The sequence below is a fragment of the Simochromis diagramma genome, unplaced genomic scaffold, assembly GCF_900408965.1.
Source record: "Simochromis diagramma unplaced genomic scaffold, fSimDia1.1 OVJJ01000477.1, whole genome shotgun sequence".
Classification (NCBI taxonomy): Eukaryota; Metazoa; Chordata; class Actinopteri; order Cichliformes; family Cichlidae; genus Simochromis; species Simochromis diagramma.
Window position 1 is genome coordinate 688,670 of NW_024387300.1, and position 22,150 is coordinate 710,819.

The 22,150-nt window shown below is 41.0% G+C and overlaps 1 protein-coding gene across 1 annotated transcript in view; it reads right to left on the reverse strand.

The window, feature by feature from the left end:
* Positions 1-3,985: 3,985 nt before the first annotated feature.
* The window catches only part of LOC120716560 (alanine aminotransferase 1-like), a 29,775-nt gene continuing 11,610 nt past the window's right edge, over positions 3,986-22,150 (reverse strand). Inside the window, exons 2-11 of the mRNA XM_040004099.1 lie at positions 11,668-11,757; positions 11,234-11,342; positions 10,996-11,126; positions 8,249-8,492; positions 7,791-7,870; positions 7,565-7,701; positions 5,752-5,926; positions 5,518-5,673; positions 5,124-5,233; positions 3,986-5,028 (exon numbers count right to left, since the gene is read on the reverse strand). Coding sequence (XP_039860033.1) covers positions 4,923-5,028; positions 5,124-5,233; positions 5,518-5,673; positions 5,752-5,926; positions 7,565-7,701; positions 7,791-7,870; positions 8,249-8,492; positions 10,996-11,126; positions 11,234-11,342; positions 11,668-11,757 — 1,338 coding nt within the window. The 3' untranslated portion in view covers positions 3,986-4,922. The remainder of the gene's footprint in view (positions 5,029-5,123; positions 5,234-5,517; positions 5,674-5,751; positions 5,927-7,564; positions 7,702-7,790; positions 7,871-8,248; positions 8,493-10,995; positions 11,127-11,233; positions 11,343-11,667; positions 11,758-22,150) is intronic.

The following is a 22,150-nucleotide window of genomic DNA, read 5'->3' on the forward strand; positions in this document are numbered from 1 at the left end:
GTCCTCCTTTATGCCAGTTATATACTATGATAAAGACACCGTTAGTGTAGGAAATAGAAATCAGTCTAAATAGCTGGTTTTTGTTTTTGTTTTTCATTCACTGCTTGTATCCTAGATACAGATTCAAGCTAAGTACATTTGTATTCTCGTGTGCTGATATTTTTATATTAAGATACCAGCAGGTTCAGTTACCTTTGTATAAAAATAGATGGTAGAATTGTCCTTCAAGGAGCTACCTTTTACTTTCTTACTCTGAGTACATTTCAGAGTCTGCACTTGTTCGCTTCTGCAACTTCTTAAGTGAAGAAGTTGCAGAAGTACGTTAACTTTTACTGCATTTTACTTTTCCTTTTTCTTGGCTTTGCCAAGTGGTTACATTTCTGGTGGTTACAAGTTAAAGGAATGGTTGGCCTGCGTCTCACAATCAGGATTTAAAGTGTCTGTCAGAGTCCAGAGAATAAGAATGATTTGCTAAGAAACACACCATATCACTCACAGATTACATCTGGTGGAACACCTTTTCAAGAATTGGCCAATTTTTAAGCATTTCTTAAGTAACTAATTATACAAAGCAGAAAGATATAGCTTTATTTAAAAAAGAAAACAAAAAGAAACCTTCATTAAAATGTTCAGTATAAAGTGTCACACCGACAAACTCTTCTGTAATCCAGTAGTTAAGATAATGTCTTCTGGATGAGAAGGCACGCCACCATCTCGCCTTGTGATAAATTCAGAAATGCTTTTCTGGACTTGTGGTAAACCACCGGAGGTTGTGGAGTATGAACCTGTCACAGGCAAAGTGATTAGACTGGCCAGCAGAAGCATTTATACTCACTTTGTGCATTGCTTGCAGATATAATTGTTTTTTCTCACCCACACTCCCTCCAGAACACATGTCCAGAAGCTTCTGTGCCCTTTGCCTGACATCCAGAGGAAGGCTTTTTTCTTTGAGGAGCTCAGGGTACAGACACACTGCCATAACCTAAGAAAGCAATCAGAAAGTGATGTGCTCAGGTTGACAGAGAAGTGCAGGTAAAATTCACAGATGATACATAAAACACCAACCTGGCGAATAAATGAGATAGGTGGCATTCCTGCCTTGTGTGGATCACCTGAGCTGACATCAATCACACTCTTGAAGGGTTTTTTTACACTCTGGAAAAATACATCAGTGTTTATCAATATTGACCGTTTTTTAAATTGACAGCTAAATTCTATCTATGCCAATCATGTACTTATCTCTTTAACCCTTTGACATTTGGTTTTCCCTTGGCTAATTTAAACTATATAGAGATAGAGAATGAATTCAATATTAACCATATATGACATAACCATAGCTTATACTTGTGGTTAAAAATGTACACTCATCCTCATCCATTTCCTTGACGTGGAGGTCAAGGAAATGCTGGCCTTTCAGGTTTTTTTTGAATAAGTAGAAGAATAAGAGAGCACAAGGGAAAAAATAGTCTGATCTGTGGCCTTAATATTTATTTGGTTTTCAGACATTTCATTTGTAGTAACTATCAAGTTACTATATATATATATATACCACAGGTGGATATAATCCTTTGACAAAAGAGGATAAGCTGCAGATGTGTGGTTGACCAAATTGAATGACTACTATTTACTATTAAACTGCTAACAATGACTCATAATTTATACTGTCTCTCAAAGTCTTTACAGCTGACTCACCTGTGCAATCTGCTCTGAGATGCATGCTGCTAGACCCTGCAGGTTCACTGGGGCTCGGATCCCACGCACCCTGGGATTCACGTCCTGCACAGTGCTCATCTCTCCTGATTCAACTGTCTAACTGATCAAGGTCCAGTGAGAGGCCTGGAAATACACTCAGGAGGCAGGTACTTTGTAATTAGAATACCCGCCTCCTGATGAGTCTGGTCTTTAAGAGAAGACGGTGTCAGATTATTCAGCACCTTTTAAATTCAGATTTAGAAAAGAGCAAATGAGGAGAAACTAATACGGAAGAAATATACTCTTTCCTTCAAAGTTGCTGCTGACTGGTACACTCCAGGCTAATCACAGTTTGCCAGTGGTAACGCAATAGTGTTATCTGATTATATCTGAAGTTTTTGTGCCTTAATTGTTAAACTGCCTTTAATATCTGAAACTGTCCATATGACTTTTTCAACTGTGACACTTTTTGTATAAATAAAGCTTAAAAATGAATTTTACATACTTGGATATCAGCATATGTTTGAATTGGAATCCTTTGTAGTTTTTCTGCAGTCTGTTCATTTTGTTCGCTTTTAAATGTTTACCAGAGAAGTCTACTATTCTTAGAACTTGAACTTGTTCGTTTAAGACTTTTCCTACTTTAAAAACAAAAGAAATGTTTTAACCTTGTGACAAGCAGCACAGTCTGGAGTTTAAATATAAAACTAACTGCTTGTTACTGACTGACATAATGGGCCTTAAGTTCAAAAGTATAATCATACAGCAAAATAAGATCTTTTATTATTCCTTGGTGTAATAACGTTTTAAAGAGTTAGTACAAGCAGATATTGTCATGCCTTTTTAAAAAACTGAATATATTTTAATCTGGGAGTATTTCCTGTAATTATATCTATTGTCGCTCTAGGAATTATGTTAACTTTGCAGCTTTCTTCTTGTTTGATGGCAGATACTCCCTTCACCCTGGCCAAAAAGCCTAAAATGACCAAAGAAAAGCGGGAAACAGCTAAACATGAGAGGTTTTTAGACAAAATTGGTGGTTTTTTTCCATTGATTAAGCACTTTTTCCAGCCAAGAGTGATACCATATATGCCCTATAGCTGCAGAAAAGGCTAACATTGTTATCTTTTTACAAAAAAAAAACAGCTAAACATAAGAGGTTTTTGGACAAAGTGTGTGTTCTCTATTCTTTAAGCACCGTTTAAGCACCGGCACCATTTCAAAAGTACCGGTTTGGTACTGGTATTGGATAAAACCTAAACGATACCCATCCCTAGTGTTCAGTGTGTCTGGTTTTGCTTCCCCTTGTCTCATTAGGTCTGATTCAGCCCAGCTATCTTACCACCTGTTTCCATCCTCTCGTTGTCCTGCTTGTGTATTTAAGTCCCGTGTTCCTTCCTGTTAGCTGTTATGTTGTACCTTCACTATACTGTGTTTCTTCCCTCCGCATTCCCACTTAATTCCTAGTTGTCAGTTCCTGGTTTATTTTGTAGTGTTTTAGTTTGAGTTTTTTAGTTTCAAGTTTTCTTTTTGTATTTGTAGTAAGTTATTTACAGCGAAATAAAAGCTGCTTCCTTTAGTTCATTCCTCTGTGTCCTGCGAGTCCTGCATTTGAATCCAATATCCTGCTTGCACACAAAACATGACATTAATGGTATGCTAATTGTTGCCTACCTACCGAGCTATGGTTAAGATAAGGTAAACACATTAGAAGAGCAAAGATGGAGGATGAGTGTTAGAAGGATGAGAAAATAAACTTTTTTCAGTAAAAGTTAATGTGAGAATCCCTGATAGGCAGAGACAAATGCAATCATATAGTAAAACAGATGCTGAAAATGGATCAGACTTCAGTCAAGACAACATCTGAGATCCATCCACAACACAAGGTTAATTAAGCTCCATTCTGTCCATGTAATCTTTCAGATATACCACGTGTTCATGTGTGTGTTTAAACATTCAACGATTACATTCCTTTTCAAAATAAATAAAGCACATAGAGACAACATGTTTCCATGCACCTCAATTTATTTAAGATTTCCACAACACATATGACCGTGGCTGTGGGTGACCGTGGCTCAGGGGGTTGGGAATCGCATCTGTAACCGGAAGGTCCCCGGTTCGATCCCTGGGCTCTCTGTCCTGGTCGTTGTGTCCTTGGGCAAGACACTTTACCCTACTTGCCTACTGGTGTTGGCCAGAGGGGCCGATGGCGCGATATGGCAGCCTCGCTTCTGTCAGTCTGCCCCAGGGCAGCTGTGGCTACAACTGTAGCTTGCCTCCACCAGTGTATGAATGTGAGAGTGAATGAATAGTGGTATTGTAAAGTGCTTTGGGTGCCTTGAAAAGCGCTATATAAATCCAATCCATTATTATTATTATTATTATGAATCAACGATAAGACCTAGACAGTTATAATTCATCTAAAAGCGTCACTCTTAGCTTTGTTCACATTAACTGGAAAACCAAAAAATCAGTTTTATTTGTTGTTGGATATCATCCACCTATGCTTTATTCAAATTATTTATACAAAGTCTAAGACATATTTTTTTCAGTCTAAAAACACTGCATTAAAAACATTAACTTTAGGAGATTTCCTTAAATAGAGGCATGCATAATCCAGCCACAGGAGGCCACAAGCCAATTTACTCCTGGTGCCAAGCCCAAGCCCAGATAAATGGTGTGGGTTGTATCATGAAGATCATAAAGAATGAAATTTCTGTACCACTTTGTTCGTGGCCCAGGTTAATAATGACTGACTCTAGTGTTGTAAGCTGACAGAGTGCTGGCTAACACTCTAACTTCTAAATGAAGTGCTCTGATTTGTAAAGCTGATATGATGGAGAAAAGGAAGGTTTTGCGTGTGAATGAGACCAGGAAAGAATGAGATGGACATCAATGATTTACTGTGGCACACAAAAAGGGAGCAGCTGAAAGAAGAAGAAGAAGACGCTCACTACTGAGAATCATGAGCATCATGTCAAAACTTCAATATAGCCTATGTTGTTTTTGGTTAAATTCTTTACTGTTGGAACTGTTGCAAAGCAGATGTTACTATTGCAGAATGACACTGAAATCTTTCTAAAAAAAATTATTATTTTAGTTATACAGACAGTTATTTGAATTATCCTCTTGAGATATTTCACATGAATCTGACCAATCTCAAGTTTACACTTAGTTTAGGCCACCCTCCTCCACAGGGCACTATAAGCTGACTTCTTGCTTCTCTTTCTTTACACTTCTGTTGGGGTCACAGTGCCACCCATGAGACGGCAGTGAAAGGAGGTGAGGCGAGCTAGGACCTCTACCAGGGTGTAATGAGGAACAAGGATGCATAATCTGCGAGAGAGCACCACAAACAAGAGTCAACTTTTTTGAAGCAATACAACATGCAGTACAAACCTCAAAAGGTTTTATGATTTCATATACTTTACCTCAAATGGAAGCTGTCAGTCATTTCCCCATGTTCACCTGCACCAGCTAATACACCCTCCTCTTCCAGTAATTTCTGACAGTACAGAACATCAGCTTTCAGCCCCAATAACTGAAAACAGAAGTGCATATAGGACAGTATGGCTTTCAACTTTTGTACCATCAGAATGATGCTTTTTTTTTTTTTAATGTTCAAATTTTTTTCACAATCCCTCAATAGTCTGTTTTCAAGGTTAAGCCATGTAAGGAATAAAGATGGAATCAGGTTCAAGTAAGGATAATGGTTTGGCATTCATTTGTAATGGCTAAACTTAGTGGTTAGACTTGGTGTTCCATTAACATTGATAATAGACTGATGGAGAAAGAAAGATGGAAGATTGTTGGAACATTTCCCACCTTGGCCTGCTCCTTAATCCCACATGGTAAGTGCAGGCGAGGAAAAACATAGATTCCTCCAAGCACTGGCTGACACCTTACCCCTGGCAGTTTATTTAGGAGCTCCTGAACCCATTGAGCATTATGGGACAGAGTAGCCAGGATGAAGAAGGTCTCCTTTGTGAACAGAGCAACAAAGTAATTAAAAGTAAGAGTGTAACAAAGGACAACTGTTGGCTTTTGCTGTTTCCTCACCTGCATGTATGTGTGATACGATGGGTCTCCAGGTTGTGGCGGATTGACCATAAGATCCAAACCAAGCTGTCCTGTGACTGGAGTACTGATATCACCACACAATGTGTTATCAAAATAATAAATCACCTCTGGATCCATATTAACTACCTCCATGTATCCAGCCCTCAGACCACACCTAAGATGCAGACACAGATTATCTTAATTAATTTATCAATATAATGCATTTAAAATTTGAGAAATGTCTAAACTATTCATTTAAATGCATGCATGGTATAAGAAGGCATGAAAAGTGAAGCTTGAAAGTATATTTCAAAGTGTATTTAGCCTACATTAATTCTAATGATCAGTATGTGGTTGCATAAACAAGCTATGCTATAGAAGCCTAAAGCCCTTTTCACAAAGGACACGGCGCATACAGTGCTGCGCACAGAAACACATTCATTTCTATTGCTTGTGGTGCAGAATAATGGTTTACTGCTGCGTCAAGCAAAGTGCAGCGCAAGCATATCAGCAAAAGGTACTGACACATCCTGTGGTCAAAGTTCAAACCAGTTTAACTTTGACTGCTGCGCGTTGTTATGTAAATTTGTGCAACCAATAAAAAAGAAGCCCACAGTTGCACTAAGTTCAACCATAGGATGAAGAAAAAAATTTTGCGCATATTCGAGTTGGGTGAACTTTTTGACAGAAGTTAAGGTGCATAGTTTTTAAACTTCCAGAACTTCTTCTTTAAAGCTTTCTTCTTTGAGAGATACTTTTTTTTTCTTCACATTTGAACATAATACAACACAAACTCTCAAAGAGGACACAAAGTCACAGAGATACATGTTTTGAAATGACACGGAGCTGGGGCATGTAGTACATGTAGCGCGGCCATAAACAAAACTGACATACAAGCAGAGCGCAGCGGCATTTTTAATAGATAAAAGGCAAATGGTTTGAACATGAATTAAGGTTGTAGATTGGGGAGAGCCTCAGGTGGGACTGGCGGAGGCTCTCAGGCCAGGCAGATCTCCGTGTACTAATGACAAGCTTGTATAGCAGAGTGTGTCAGATATAGATAGAGCCAAAGCAGACCCAGCAGACTTGCTGTGGTGCAAGTAGTGGTAGAATGGCCTGTTCTGGCTGGAACCAGGCTGGAACCAACTCCGGTGTTTCCTAGCATTTGCTACAATTGATTCATTTGCAACTTCAGCCAAATAGCCCAAACACTCACTAACCTAACATCTCCCAAAATTCCTTTTCAGTGGATGCCTCCACTCAAGAAGCCTTTGACACACTCTTCGGTTCAGCCTCCATCCCCATTAAGCCACATCCATCTCAGGTAAAATGCACCCATATGCCTTTTTCTCTCGCTGTCTCTTTCCCAAAAAACAATAGACAATGATGTTGGAGACATTGGCTAGAAGGAGTTGAGCACCCTTTTCTTTGCATGGACAGACCTTGAAGATATGCTTGCATATCTTCAAGCACCGTGCCTTTTGCTCATCAAGCCATACAGATGCAATTTTTCTGCACAAGTCTGGAGGCCTCCACCCGAGCCGGAGGTTTCTGCACCTGCTGGTCCCATCACCTCCGCCGGTCCACAGTGGAGCATCGCTGGACTGGCAATATCTCAATTATAAAGTATAGAAAATTGACCGAGGCCTAAAATGATATTATTACAAATATCTTTTAAAAAAAACTACATTTTTGCGCCTCCGGCTTCCAGTTGAGCTCCAATGCCAGCACTGTCCATGCGGCCATCCACCAGAACTTTTGTCTAGGATCCTGTTGGAAATTGTTGTTGACAAACATAAGAGACAGAACTCACTCTCTAATGCAGGTACTGGATAAAGAGTGGAAGGAGATCAGCTGCACTGTTTCTGCAAGCTCTCTATCCATTTCAAACAGGACTTTCTTATAGGAAATAAACTCTCTGTCCTTCCCATACACGCTGTCCTGGTACACCTGGAGTGCAGAGGAAAGAAATTGATAGATAAAGAAAACCTGACAAATGCATAATAAAAAGCCAATCTGAAAAGACAGCTCATGGTCACCTCATCAGCTAACAGTAGGACTCTCTCAGCTGCTGCGAACTGAATCACTTCCTCTATTGACTTCCTGTCCTGCACATGGCCTAGAAAGACAAAGGTAATATAAACAGTGATGAAAGAAGACTGTATCTCCATCTAATGTACAGTACAGTGCAATAGTTACACCATTTGGCACATCCTCTACAGTGAAAATAACAAATAGCAAAGTTTTACAGATTACAGTCTAAAGTAAAATGTCAGTCATATATATTTAACCTCTTTAATATTCTGGATATTTATAATTGAGCTATTTGTATATATTAGAGCTATTTCTAATATTTTGTAACTTTTTAATATATTGTATTATTGAATTTATTTCAGTCAGTTGCTGTCCAGCAACTGTAACCACATAATTTCCTTCGGGATTAATAAGGTATGCTGATTCGGATTCTCATTTCACTTAGCTACTGTGTTTTACTTACCTGTGGGATTTCCCGGGTTGCTGATGTAAATGGCTCTGGGCTCACAGTACCCCCGAGCAGCCTTTAAAGCTTGATGCATGTTGTCCAGGTCTACAGCCCACCCTCTCTCCTCTGTCAGCTGGTACGGTACCAAGACTACCCCAGCCTCCTCCAGCACATTGTACAGCATGTGTGGGCAGGGCCCAGGTATCAGCACGCCTGTCCGAGTATTCCCCTCACCACTGGCCAGCAGTTTCACAGCAATCTTATAACAATAATCGAAAAAGCTATATTTTTTTCCTTTAGGGAGAGCAATCTTTTCTGTCACTTTTTGCTACAGGTTATTAAAAAATCAGGAATAAATGAAATAAAATAGAATGTTTGAAGCGTAAAACAAAGTAAAACTGTTTCCCCTCGCAACTCCCTTTGCAACAATGAGAGATCACTCACACATTTAAGCTTTTCTTTACAACTAACTCAATAAACTATGTTTAAAGGCTAAATTAATACAATACACCTGGTTGTTTCAAAGATTCTAAAAATATGTTACATGTAGAAGTAAAAATGTTTAAGCTGTTGTTTGAAAATATTTTGGTTATTTTGGTTGAGGTTTTTACAATGTGTAAAGACTGGACATTATTATTAATACAAATCATATTATTTTTCAGTTAAGTGCAAAGATAAAATGTGAAAGCTAAACAACTACTACAGTTTGCTATAGCAGAAGATACATACAAAAGTCATGGAAAGGATTTCCACGTCATCAAATTGCTTTATTTCAGCATTATGCAGGTCTGTTATTCCAACTTAATGTACTTGAGTTAGCTTATTAATTAATGATGAATCAACTTATTTACTGCAGTTGAGTCCAGCTTAATTTAATTGAGTTGATCCAAGCCACGCAAATTACATTAGTCCAGCAAAAGCACTTAATGCTGATAAAAAGTCATTTATGAACAATAAATAGCAATAGCATACACGTGGTGTGTGTATAATTTCCTGCCTCTTGTGACCCTAGTGATTTTCCTGTGGTTTGTAATGATTTTGTGATATTGCTAGTCCAGGCAACTAACCAGTCTTGCTAGCTTGCATTATGTCATCTCAACAAGAATAAATTTAGCAAGTGTTATGCTGATGAATTTGATGCAGATTGTATATGTTTCAACATGTCACTATCGAACCCCTCAAATTGTTTAGTCAAATTACAAAACTCTTAGCATCGTCGTTCCGAGCGGTCGCGGGGTAGCACCTAACAGAGGTCCAGACCTTCTCCCCAGCCACCTCAGATTGTCGTCCAGGCGCCGAGAGATATATTCTCCACGTGTCTGGGTCTGCCCCGGGCCTCCTCCCGGTGGGACAGCCTGGAACACCTCCCCGGAGGACCCAGGGCAATCCGTTGCCAGATGCCCGAACCACCTCAGCTGGCTCCTTTCGATGTGGAGCAGCAGCTGCTCTACTCTGAGCCCCTCCCGGATGGCCGAACTTCTCACCCTATCTCTAAGGGAGAGGCCAGCCACCCTTCGGAGGAAGCTCATTTCCGCCGCTTGTATCCGCGATCTCGTTCTTTCGGTCACTACCCACAGCTCGTGGCCATAGGTGAGGGTAGGGACGTAGATCGACCGGTAAATTGAGAGCTTCGCTTTTACACTCAGCTCCCTCTTCACCACGACTGACCGGTGCAGCGTCCGCATTACTGCAGCCGCAGCCCCAATCCGTCTGTCGATCTCCGGCTCCCTTCTCCCATCACTCGCGAACAAGACCCCGAGATACTTGAACTCCTCCACTTGGGGCAGGAACTCATCCCCGACTCGGAGTGGGCACTCCACCCTTTTCCGGCTGAGAACCATGGCCTCAGATTTGGAGGTGCTGATCCTCATTCCCGCTGCGTCACACTCGGCTGCGAACCGTTCCAGTGCGAGCTGGAGGCCCACCCGATGAAGCCAACAGAACCACACATCCCGCAAAAATCAGAGATGAGATTCTGAGGCCACCAAAGCGAAAGCCCTCCGCCACTTGGCTGCGCCTAGAAATCCTGTCCATAAAATTATGAACAGAACCGGAGACAAAGGGCAGCCCTGGCGGAGCCCATCACCCACCGGGAACGAGTCCGACTTATTGCCGGCAATGCGAACCAAGCTCTTGCAACGGTTGTATAGGGATTGAATGGCCCGTAGCAATGGGCCAGACACCCCATACTCCCGCAACACCTCCCACAGGTGATGAAATGAAATGAAATGAAATAACTATCCAATTTTAGTTTTTTGAGCGATGGTAAACCCTAAAGATTTGTGGGTGTGTGGTCTGAGTGATAGGTGTGTTCACTCAGATAACTGCACTTTCCAGCTGTCTGTTTTTATGCTATTGTGTCCTTTCAAAGCATTTTAAAAAAGATAAAGTGGCTGATAAAGTTGGACATTGCATCTTGCCTAAAATGTGTTTTATTGTGTGGCCTCCCTTGATGTTAGACATGTTTGATTATGTAGTGCAGCGGTCCCCAACCCCCGGGCCTCGGACCGGTTTGTGAGTCGTTTGGTATAGGCCGGGACTGATCCACTGCCCTGCGACTTATAGGAATAGGTGGCTGAGATGAATGTCATATGTGCTGTTGATATTATTTTACTTGTTTCTAGTTTTCACGGTGCTCCATGATTGTGAGAGGAATAAAAGAATTGTGGACATCAGTATGAAGCGTGGATTCTTTCGACCAGAGTAGATACATGTAGCATTTGTGTAACTAGAAATAGTACGAATAGTGTTCATAGTCATACCATTATAGCCCTTTGAGAGCCAGCAGAAATAAAGATGTTTTGGGCATATGAAGGAACTCCATCTCTTTTTGTGATGAACTCAGCGATGCTTTGCCTCACATGACGAAGACCAGAGGATGCAGTGTATGAACCTATCAAATTATAATTATTTAAGTATATTTCAATATACATGTGAGTTAAAATCCCAGACTCTCAAGTTTAAAATTCAGTTTGTACATGCAAATTTTTTAACCCTCACCCACACTTGCTCCGTCACAGGCCTCCAGGAGTTTCTGAGCTCTTATCTTGACATCCAGAGGAAAACATTTGTCTTCCAGCAGCTGAGGGTATATACACACTGCCAAGACCTGAGGAAGTAGGCCAGATTCAGAGAGGAGTTTGTAGACAAGACTTTTTGAACAAGGAAAGTGTTTTTAACACATTAAGAAGACAACATGGTTACAAATATAGGATATGTATGGTGCAAGAGTAATATAAAATGCAGGAATTAACAATAATCACTATACATTACATCCACTGCAGAAAGTAATGGACATAAATAAAGCACATGAAAATAAAATGGATAAATAAGATTACACTTAAAAAATCACAACTTATATGACAGATACACAAGTTTGACAGGAATGCTTACACAACACAAAAAGTTACACAACACAATTAATGAACACTAACCTGTCGAAGAAATGAAACATGTTGTAAATCAACTCTGTGGGGATCACCTGAGCTAACATCAATCACCTTCTTGAAGGGTTTCTGCGCCCCCTGCAGGACAACACATGTTTAGGACTCAATTCTCTAGACCCGAAACAGATTTTCTCATTTCTCGCAACATTTCTGAGGTTCTCAGCTCCCAAGTTAGCTAACAGTTTTAGAGAAACAACTCAGTTAAAACAATTAACTCATAAATGAAGAAGCAGTTTGAATGTTTATTACAGCTGAAAGTTTTTTGATTTAATGAAAACCAGTCTTGCCCAAAGACACTCAGTTAATCAGACTTGAAGAATCAGGGACTGATCCACTGCCCTGCGGCTTAGTTGATGACCCACTACCCTCTGAGCCACAGCAATCCATTTGGAGGTACTACTTAACCTGCTAAGTTAAGTGACTTCACATTCAATAACTTACAGACAGAGTGGGTATAACACAAGAGTTCTAATATTGTGTTTAATTAAAAATATTAAGTAGGTTGAACTCAATTTTTAACAATTTGTTATTAGAACTCAATTTAAGTAAGTTACCAGTACTTTTTATGCAAAAACGCTGATCAACTCAATTTATTTGAGTTCTCTTAACTTAGAAAAACTAAGTAAGCTGGAAATGTTGCTTCTCAGTGCGGAAGGATGAAAGACGTGTTTTGAAAGTGCCACGCCACTACTGTCCCCCTCCCTAGCATGGATCAGTCCGCATGTTCATGGTGCCAGCATTTTTTTCTGGAATATGTTGAGCAAACCTGGAGAAGCTTCAGCTCAAGATATTATTGTTGTCATTGCTGTGGATCTTTACCTGATATACTGACTTGGTGAGTAAATGTTTACTCTTATTCAAAATGATTTTGTGTCTTCTCTTAGTTTAGCACCAGGTTTAAAATCTTGCTAGGTAGTTAGTGTTAGCCTAGCGTTGCTGCTGCGGCTGGGCTCATGTTACTTAAAAATTAACTCCACAGCCTTAAAAACCTTATATAAAAATATGTCTGTGAAATTTTCTGTTGATTGTTTGAAATAAAAAAGTGAGATAAGAGCCCAGACAAAATTTTTCGGGAGGTGCAGCTGTTAGGGGTGTGGTGTGGGGGGTATTTTAAATCCATAGCCATAACTAACTAACTATATATATCATGTTTAACATAAGTAGCAAAAGACCGCAAGGGGGTTGAACACAATACACCAGCAGTTAGCTGTGCTCGCCGGCTCTATCGAGCCTTGACCTCCCGGTCAGCTATCCTGCTGGTGGATAACAGAGCTCTCCGAAAACCTCAAAGCACTTTTGCAAATATGTGATATTTTGATAAATTAAGTAGATATTTGAGCATTACACATTCTCGACTGAAAATATCTTAGAAGTTTATTTTGTGACCCAGACAGGGTAATCTGGGGAAAAGGAAGATGGCATTTGTCGGCCGCAGTTGTCGGAGCCTGTGTATGCTACTTGTGTGTACTTGTGGTCTCGTGGACTTGTGATACGTCGGAGACCAAGGACTCTTCCAATTCAAAGTACACATGAAGTCGAGAACACAAAAAATTCCGGGATGTGTTTTTGCTCCTCCCGTTTTATCGAGCATGTATCGGTGGTGACTTGTGTGGACTTCAAGGGACGTGGTACAGCTAAATATCCCAGAATGCAATTCGTCCCCGGAAAGGATTGTGGGTAGGAGTGGCAAGCGGTACTAGCGCACGCAGGCTTTCACATGAAAACAGTCACACAGCGATAAAAAGAAACACAAAGAATGGCAAGAAGCTGTTGTATTATTAACTGCAATAGCCGGTCTCATGACAGCCACGGGAAGCAGACGGGTAAAGAAATCGGTTTCTATCGGTCATAAACCCCGCCTCCTCCATGTTAGCGGATCGGATGGGACCGGGGTCAGACTAAAATAAATCTATTCTCCTCAGATAAACTTTTTCCGCAGGTTCTTTCTTTTGTTTTCAATAGTTCTCATCACGCTGATTGTTATCCAAGGGGTCTCCTCTCCCATAAGTTTGATTCTAATTCCTACCGCGGCGATGTTAAATTGGGGTGAAACGTCATCATAACAGCTTTGACGGGCAGCTGCAGTCACGGAGAAACTTGCGTATCTCTGTTCGGGAATAGCAGATATAGCGTAGGCTCTGAGAGGAGGGCCAGCGTTTATGCTACGAAAATACGACCGAGTGTTTTAACCTGACAGCCTGAGGTGTTCTTCAGTAAACTGGACTACCCGACAGAAGGACCCGAGGCCACGCTGCACGTTTTCGGTAAGTTAAACGTGTTTGTAAGCTAATCCGTAACTACCGTCCTTAGCTAGGTCCTGAGACCTAGCTAAGGACTCCAAAACACGTACAAACTCCAAAACACTTGCAAACTCCAAAATATTTGCAAAATCCAAAACACATGCAAACTCCAAAACACATGCAAACTCCAAAACACATGCAAACCCCAAAACACATGCAAATTCCAAAACACAACGGAAGTGCTCCAGGACGCTAGGGGCAGTGTTGAGCTTTTGTTACCTAGTAACTACACAAACCAGGAAGTACCAATGACCAGATCTGGGCTGTATCCAATTCAGGGTCTGCGGCCTTAAAGGCCGCATTTTAAGGCCGATTACGTCACAGCGACACAACGAAGGCTGTTCCAATTCAAAGGCTGCTCGAAATGCGGCCCTCAAATGCGTCCTTAATTTCCCTGAATTTTAAGGATGGGTCGGTGTAGCCTTCATGGCCCAACATATCCCAGATTTCATAGCGCGGCGGTGGGTGTGGATAATTTTGCCGAAAAAAATGGCGGAAGCGGAGCCGCTGAAGAGTAAACTTTCAGAAGTAAGTACTGAATATTATGTCACTTATTTATGCGCAAATGTTTTTATAATGAAGAACATTAAAACATTACTGTTGGCCACATGTCGGGAAAGTTATGTGGCATTAGCGATGTTTGTACTAACTTGGTTTTAAAGCCTTTACTTCAAAATATACGCTGTTCAATAGTTGACTTTAATCTTACAGAGAATGTGATGATTTTATGGATAATTAAAGTCAGTCATATATCCACAAACACAACAAGCTGAAAGTCAGTGAATGCTGCTCGGTTTGCAGTCCTGAATATCACGGCACAAGCAGGATTCACTGCACTGTTAATGTTAGCTATGTTATATTGCTGCCTCTGTTCGGTGTCGAGCCAAACGGACTTTAACGTGTGTTTGAACGAGCTGACGGTTCACTCGTTAAGCTGAAAGAAAGATGCTTTAATCACAGGAGTCACACATGTGTCCACTGAACCATCTGGGAACTCTTCTTGTTTCGTAATAACACAAACACTAAATCCTCCTTCTTTTGTGCTGTTTTGTAGCAGTGTATACACCTGAGACTGTCACTTGTCTGTCTGTGCTGCACTCTCTCTCTGTTTCTTTCTCTCTGTGTTGTGTAATAAAAGTATGAACATGTATTTATAAGTTACACTTATGTTTGAATCCTGCAGCTTATCACACATTTGATTTCCATGTGTGACAACTGCAAGTGTCCAGAGTGAGGACAGACTGAGGGACCCACTGCTGCACATCATCTGTGAGGCATTGCACTCACTGAAGGAATAACTGAAGGAACAACATTTGTCTCTTATATATGATACACCTATATATGCACTGTCAAAGATACTTGTCTTTGAGTGAAGATTTAAGGTGATAAGACATATAAATAACTGCAACTTGAATCTGTACTGAGGCTCAGTATTTGACACAGAGTTCATGTTCACTGCTGTAATAGCTAATAATGATTAATACAATAACTATAATAATATTGGGCATATTATATTTACATTACCAAAGTGATATGACTTTAGTCTCATGAACAACATTAGCTAATTGTTATTTACTAACTAATCTTGAAATAACTGTTCAGTACAGAAATGAAGCCCAAAAATCATGTTTTACTGTCCTGTGGTCTCAGCCTCAGATACTTATCAGCTCTTGTAGAAACAAACAAACAAATGAACAAAATATGTTCTCCTTCATTTCTGTCAAACAAAGTTGTATGACACGTTTCCAGCGGTTAGTATCATGGTTGCTAGGCAACCTGGGAAGCGCGACGGAGACTAGACCGTCGCATACAGACAAACTTGCTGTTTATTTTGCAAATCGAGCTCAACACTGCCCCTAGCGTCCTGGAGCACTTCCATTGTGTTTTGGAGTTTGCAAGTGTTTTGGAGTTTGTACGTGTTTTGGAGTTTGAAAGTGTTTTGGAGTTTGCAAGTGTTTTGGAGTTTGTACGTGTTTTGGAGTTTGAAAGTGTTTTGGAGTTTGTGAGATTATAATATTATTTTATGCCATGTTATACCCCTAATTAAAGATTGTGAATTATTATGTAGTTTTAGTTTGCATTATTCTCCTGAATTAGAAGAAGGTGGTAACTATTGCATTTGTTAAACTGATTTGCATTACATTAGACTGCTGATTTATTGTGAATGAATGATATTGTTTTATGATGCATTATACTGTTGAGTTATAAGAAATACTGTTCGCAGAAAGTCATCGCCTTATTTGTCTGATTAGAAGAGAACAGAACATACTGGAGTTTTCTGCCCCATATCAGCAGGAGCAGATAAACAGGGAGTCAAGGTCGTAGCGTAGGCGCTGTGTGAGAGAAAGCATGTGAATGTTTAGGCTTTTATGATAAGGTGGGGGCCACTAGAGGCTATAAGAGTTTGATCAATGCTCCACCATTTTGAGATCTGATGCTGTCTGCGTACGGTGTCCATCTCCCACGCGTGTGATCATTAAAATCATTGTTTGACTCAACCCGGCCGGACAAGTGTTGTTATTGTGGTTTTTCCTCTTGTGTCCATCCCCAATATTTGAATCCGTAACAGTTTGGGGGCTTGTCCTGTGGTATTGGGGTGGAAGTTGGAGGTTTGGATGGTCCGAGGTTGTCGAACGGACAGGCACGAGCCAGTGGTCTGACGTGACTGGGCATAAGCCGGCTTATACAAAGGTAAGGCACTACCTGTTGAATTATTTCCAAAGTGTGCCAAATTGGACATGATTAAATTAAAGTCTACTCACTGAAATTACTGGTAGATGTCTGTTTTGATTTTGATGAAAAATCTCATGAGTTTAATGCAGTTAAAGGCTGCTAAGAAATTGAGTTAGAGGCTCAAGTACTTTGGTAGGGAATTGGTCATATTGTGAGTTAGAGGCTCCATTGACCTCGAGGGTGCACTTGCCTCAGTCAGACTCTTGTTTTGGGGTGTTGACTGTTGTTTCAAAATGTTATAAATTATTATAGGACGGCAGTTAGAGGCTGCTAAGAAGCGCAGTGCTCAGAGGTAACGCTTGCCAAGGTCGGGGACGCCTAGGCCTTGTCCTCTTTGAGGGATAGTCAGTTGGTCACTGTGGAGCTTGGGGCACTCCAGAATAACTAGTGGTTTCACCACTTTACCGTTTGGAACGGTATCTGCGCTTTTTTGGATACTTTTAAATTGAGTTAGGGACTTTAGAGATGAGGCCAGATACAGTTAGAGGCTGATACTGGTTAATTGATCACAAAAAAGTTGGACTTTCTTCGGTTGGACCCGTTAACTTAAATTTGTCAAAATTGTGTAGGCGCTAAATCTGTCAGGCCTTACAGTGATTGTAAATATAAGACGTCTTTGTAACATAAAATAACAGAGCTTTGTGTGAGGCTGTGTGTGTGACGACAGCGCACTGCAGCGCTGCGAGCTATTTTTAGACTGTGTGTGAACATGCAAAAGAGGTGGCTGCTGTGAGGCGCACAGAGGACTTTTGCTTCCTGTTTAGCGTGTTTTTGAGTTTTATAATTATGATTTGCAAACAATGATACATGCCTGTAATTAAAACGCTGATTTTGCTGATTATAATATTACAAATAAGGTTTTGAATGACTACGGTGAATGTTTGATGTTTGGCTGGGTTTTGATATAGAAGAGACAAATCGTGCATGATTTAGACCGGCACTTCATTCGGCAGAGTAAGATTGTGTGATAAATACGGGGATGATTTGTTTCAGTTTTGTGGTGTGAAAGATGTTGGGTTTTAAAACTGACGTAGAGAGAGGAGTGTGTTGGGAGACTGGCATGTAGTCTGCACTGTAAAGGTGGGCGTGTTGCCTGCTGGTCTATTTAACAGTGATGAAAATGATATTAAATAAATCTCTTAGTGTGTTAATACAGGTGGCTACGGGCCTGGACCAACTGCCCCCCACAAGCACAGCGGCCGAAGCAAAATTATAGTAATGGAAACCACACTCAGCAAGAATCAGCAGCTGTGGAAAAGACAGCAGCTAGCAGAGAATTAGAGGAGAAATTAAGAGAAGTTTTTAACACATAAAATTGGGGCCAACAGACTTGTGGAGGTTGGGAAGGCGTCCGGAGCATCACAACAAAAGGTGAAACAAAAACACACACAAGCAGAGAAATGTGAGAGAAAGGCACGTGTTAGAGAAATGCCTTGTTTAAGAAAAAAGTTAAAATAACCCACCTACAAACGCACACACACGCAATGAAGAAACAGCTTACATTCATAAACACGTGAAGATTTTCCAGCAAGGTTAAAGCAGCGAAACTTAATATACACCTGTTGTTAAATGATAAAGTTTATCCACTACTAACAAATAAACTCTCTGGGTTGCAGGACAACAACTTAACTTCAAAAAAAAAAAAAGGCACTGGTCTAACCAACCAGTGATGACACGATAAATTTAGTGGTAAAAAGATTCAAATTGTGACATATTTTCTGCTGATTGATTAATACAAGTGATTACTGAATGAAAGAAAATTCCTTTTTTGGGCTTTTAAACATGATCTTAAGAATTTTAACGTGTACCTGTGTTGTCCTGTCAACTTGGTGGGTTATGAGTTGATTATATGGTGAGAAAAAACAAAAAAAGGGGGGAGAGAAGGCTGACACAGGGCCTGGTCCCGTTGTTTCTCCCCTCTCTGAATAACACAGCCAACACAACATCATTTTCCTGTTCGTCCGTTTTTGTTTTGTTTTTTCTCTTTATGCTTGATTACAGGCTGCTTTGTCGGCCCGGAAAGCCGAGGCTGACCTGGACTCCTGCTCTCCCCTCTACCATCTTTGCTCTCCCCTCTACCATCTTTGATGTGACCCTGACCAAATGCTACAGCAGCTGGACCCACAACAACAACCTGAAAACGTCAACACTGCTGCAGGAAAACGATCTCATGCAGCGGAGACGGAGAGCGTTAAATCCAAGGCCCGTTTCACTACACGGGGGAGATTTCCAGACAGCTTCAGCTTACAGAGCTGTGACGAGACGCCCATTAAGCCCGGATGAAAAGTGAGGCCGAGCAGAAGAATGCTGACCTTAACAACTCTGCATTAAAACTGTGCAGGACAGTGACGGACCAACACTGATGATCGGGCAGCAAAAAGGGCGTGCCAGAGACAGGAGGAGTAACTGAGGTCAGGAGGCACCTCAGAATGGACAAAAGCACAAGAAGAAAATAAGCTGAAGGCACAGGTGTCGGGGCTCGGCCAGGAGCTGACCTCTGAGAAGAGCCGAACAGCAGAGCCGCAGAAGGCCGTGGAGCAAAGCAAGGGAAACATCAATGGACTTCAATCTGACTTGTACAGAAAAGACTCTGAGGTTTCTGCCCTCAGTAAGAGCTCAAGGCATCAGAGCAGAAACTGAGCATGGCTCAGGAGGAGCTGGCTGATAATCGAACCCATCAGTCAGGCTTGGAGTCCCAGACACAGGACTTGAAATCAGGCCGGAGCTTGCTGGAGCAGGAGGTCGCCAAACCTGACGAAAAGCTCCAACAGCAGGAGCAAACCCTGAAGGAGCTACAGAAGCAAAAGGGTCAAGTTAAGGAGGAGCGGAACAAGGAGAGGATGCAGGACACTGGAGAAAAGGACTGCCTCAATTGGGGCCAGAACCAGTATGGACAGAACTTTGAGCAGCAGCATCAATGGATGCAAACAGACTGAAATGGAGGAGGGCAGGACCCCAGGGCACGCTTCAGGCCGTGGTTTACCCAGAACACCAGAACAGGAAAGTGATGAACACAAACACACACAAACACACACATCTACATGCACTGACTCAGAATGAAGAGAAACACACATATGAACACATATGCACTCGTTGATTGAGTGAGAACTGACACACACACACACACACGTGCACACGCTGGTGCAATGAAGAGTGATACACACACACGCTGATGCAATGAAGAATGCTTTACTAACAAATGCTGCACACAAACATCCAAATACAGAATCTGTTACAACAACAAGAAGCCATTGATTGTTTATTGGTTAAATGCAGTTCATGGCACCCAGAGGGCACTTGTGTAGATTTGGGGGACAGGGTCTAAGGCAGTTTGGTTATGAAAACAATGTCTGTGGGTGATGTCTGTTTATGGCTCAAGGCCTCCACTGAATTGTTTACTGTGCTACACACAGCCTGATAAGGAGCAGTGGTACAGAGTGAAAATGATGAACTAACGGTGTGAGCCTTATTTCGGAGCGCTACATTGTTGTGAGTGAGATTTAATTGAAGGAGGAACACACTGAAAAAAAAGGGGCCAGCCCTTGGATTTACGTAAGCACCTCGCGTGTATTTAACACAATTGCCTCAGGCTTTAAAGATCTGTACGAAATTCTGGTTTCCAGTGTGAGAGAAAAAGCCATGCAGTTATTAGAGCTAGGTTAATGGATGATTCTATCCATGAATGTAAATGTAAATGGCTGTTTGTTTCTATCTGATAGACTGGTCGGCTGTCCGGGGTGTACCCTGCCTGATAACCTATCACTTCAGGGTTATTTCTCAGCCCTGTTGCAACCAGGATAAAGATAGGAGGATGGTAGTTGTTGTAGACCCCTTCAATTTTTATGGTAACCATGATCTAGATTTTGTTGAACCGCATGCAATATGAAGACAACATGTAGTATTTAAGTGACCAAGTAGTATTTGGATAAAAGTTACTGAATAGTGTTGAAATAAACTGACAGAATTGAAGGATTAAAATATTCCAGGAGCTCAACTTACTCCATCTGAACATGTTTCAATCGTGTTTTATGAACACAAAATGCACAGGTTTACTGAATATGAAAAGGTTGTGTTGATTTAACTCAGTTGTTTAAGTTTCTGCCAAAGCAAAACATTTGTGTGCAACCAGTGTCCACTATTGAATCAAGTAAATCCAACATTTTTTTAGTGCAAAAAGGAGTTACCGTACCTGCATTCCTACACAATATTGTCCCGGGAGGGAGAAAAACTTTCTGGTGAAGTTTTGGTTGATTTTGGGGTTTTTCTTGACACTAGGTGGATTTTATCAGTGAGGTTTGGATTGTTTTCTTTCTCTAAGAGAGAGGAAGATGGTTTTATGCTTGGACATGTTTGCAATGGGCCCCAGTATTTGTTATTATATGAGTATTTTATTGGTTACGTTTGTTTTTGCTTTTGTTACAGTGCACTGAAATAAGAACATCTGAGAGGTGAAAGCGCGTATCACTTTTACTCTCAACAAGCAGCGGGTGCTGTAAAGCAGTCAGTTCTTCTTTTACTCTTTTGCTGTTTTGTGGATCACAAGGTTTAAAACTACTTATAAACACACACACACAAAGTAACTCCACCAGAGTGCCTATTTCGGGTCACTTCTGCCTGTCCAAGCCCAGGTAAAGGAGCAGGGTTGGAATTGTGTCAAAAAAAAAACAAAAAAACAAAACAATAATTGCTAAAAGAAATTTAATTTGTAGTTCTAAATAGACTCTAAATGCATTTAGGACGTTTTTTACTCACTTTATGTCTCTTCCACGATGTTATTTCTCTCTCCAACAACATAGGTTACAATGAGATTAGCATGACCAATTATGCAAATTGGGCGATGACGTGATTTAGAGACTTATAGCGACTGTTAGGACAACCAATAGCGATTTTCCTTACTGAGGAGTTGGCGACACTGGTTGCTGCTCCGTCCACGCGCAGAATCATGTCAGGAAAAGTCGGGAGAAAGCGCCAGAGTCCAATTTGGGATTACTTTGAATATGACTGTGTTTTGGATAAAGCAAGTGTCTTGTAGTGGAAAGAGACAAATTATGAGGGACATTTCTAAAGGGGAAAAAAATCCCACAAACCTTAAAGTGCACTTGAAAAGCTCACACCAGAAGGCTAACCTAGCTTACCTTGAGAAGGTAAGGGAGCACACTCCCCCTCATCCCCAGAAAACAGAAGCTAACCCCAGGCAAGGCAGCGTGATGCATCCCGAGACAACAGGACGGGGACATCTACATAACTGTGTGAGTCAGTTGCCTTCAAAAAGTTTATCAATTCACTTGAACCAAAATTACAAACACCCGGTGCTGCAAGAGTTAATAGTTAATAGTCTCAACACCCAAGGATAAGCAGAAGAGCATGACTGATATGATGAAGCTGGGATTTTGTTACACTTAATTTTTGCAAACACAACTAAACCTATAACTGAAACT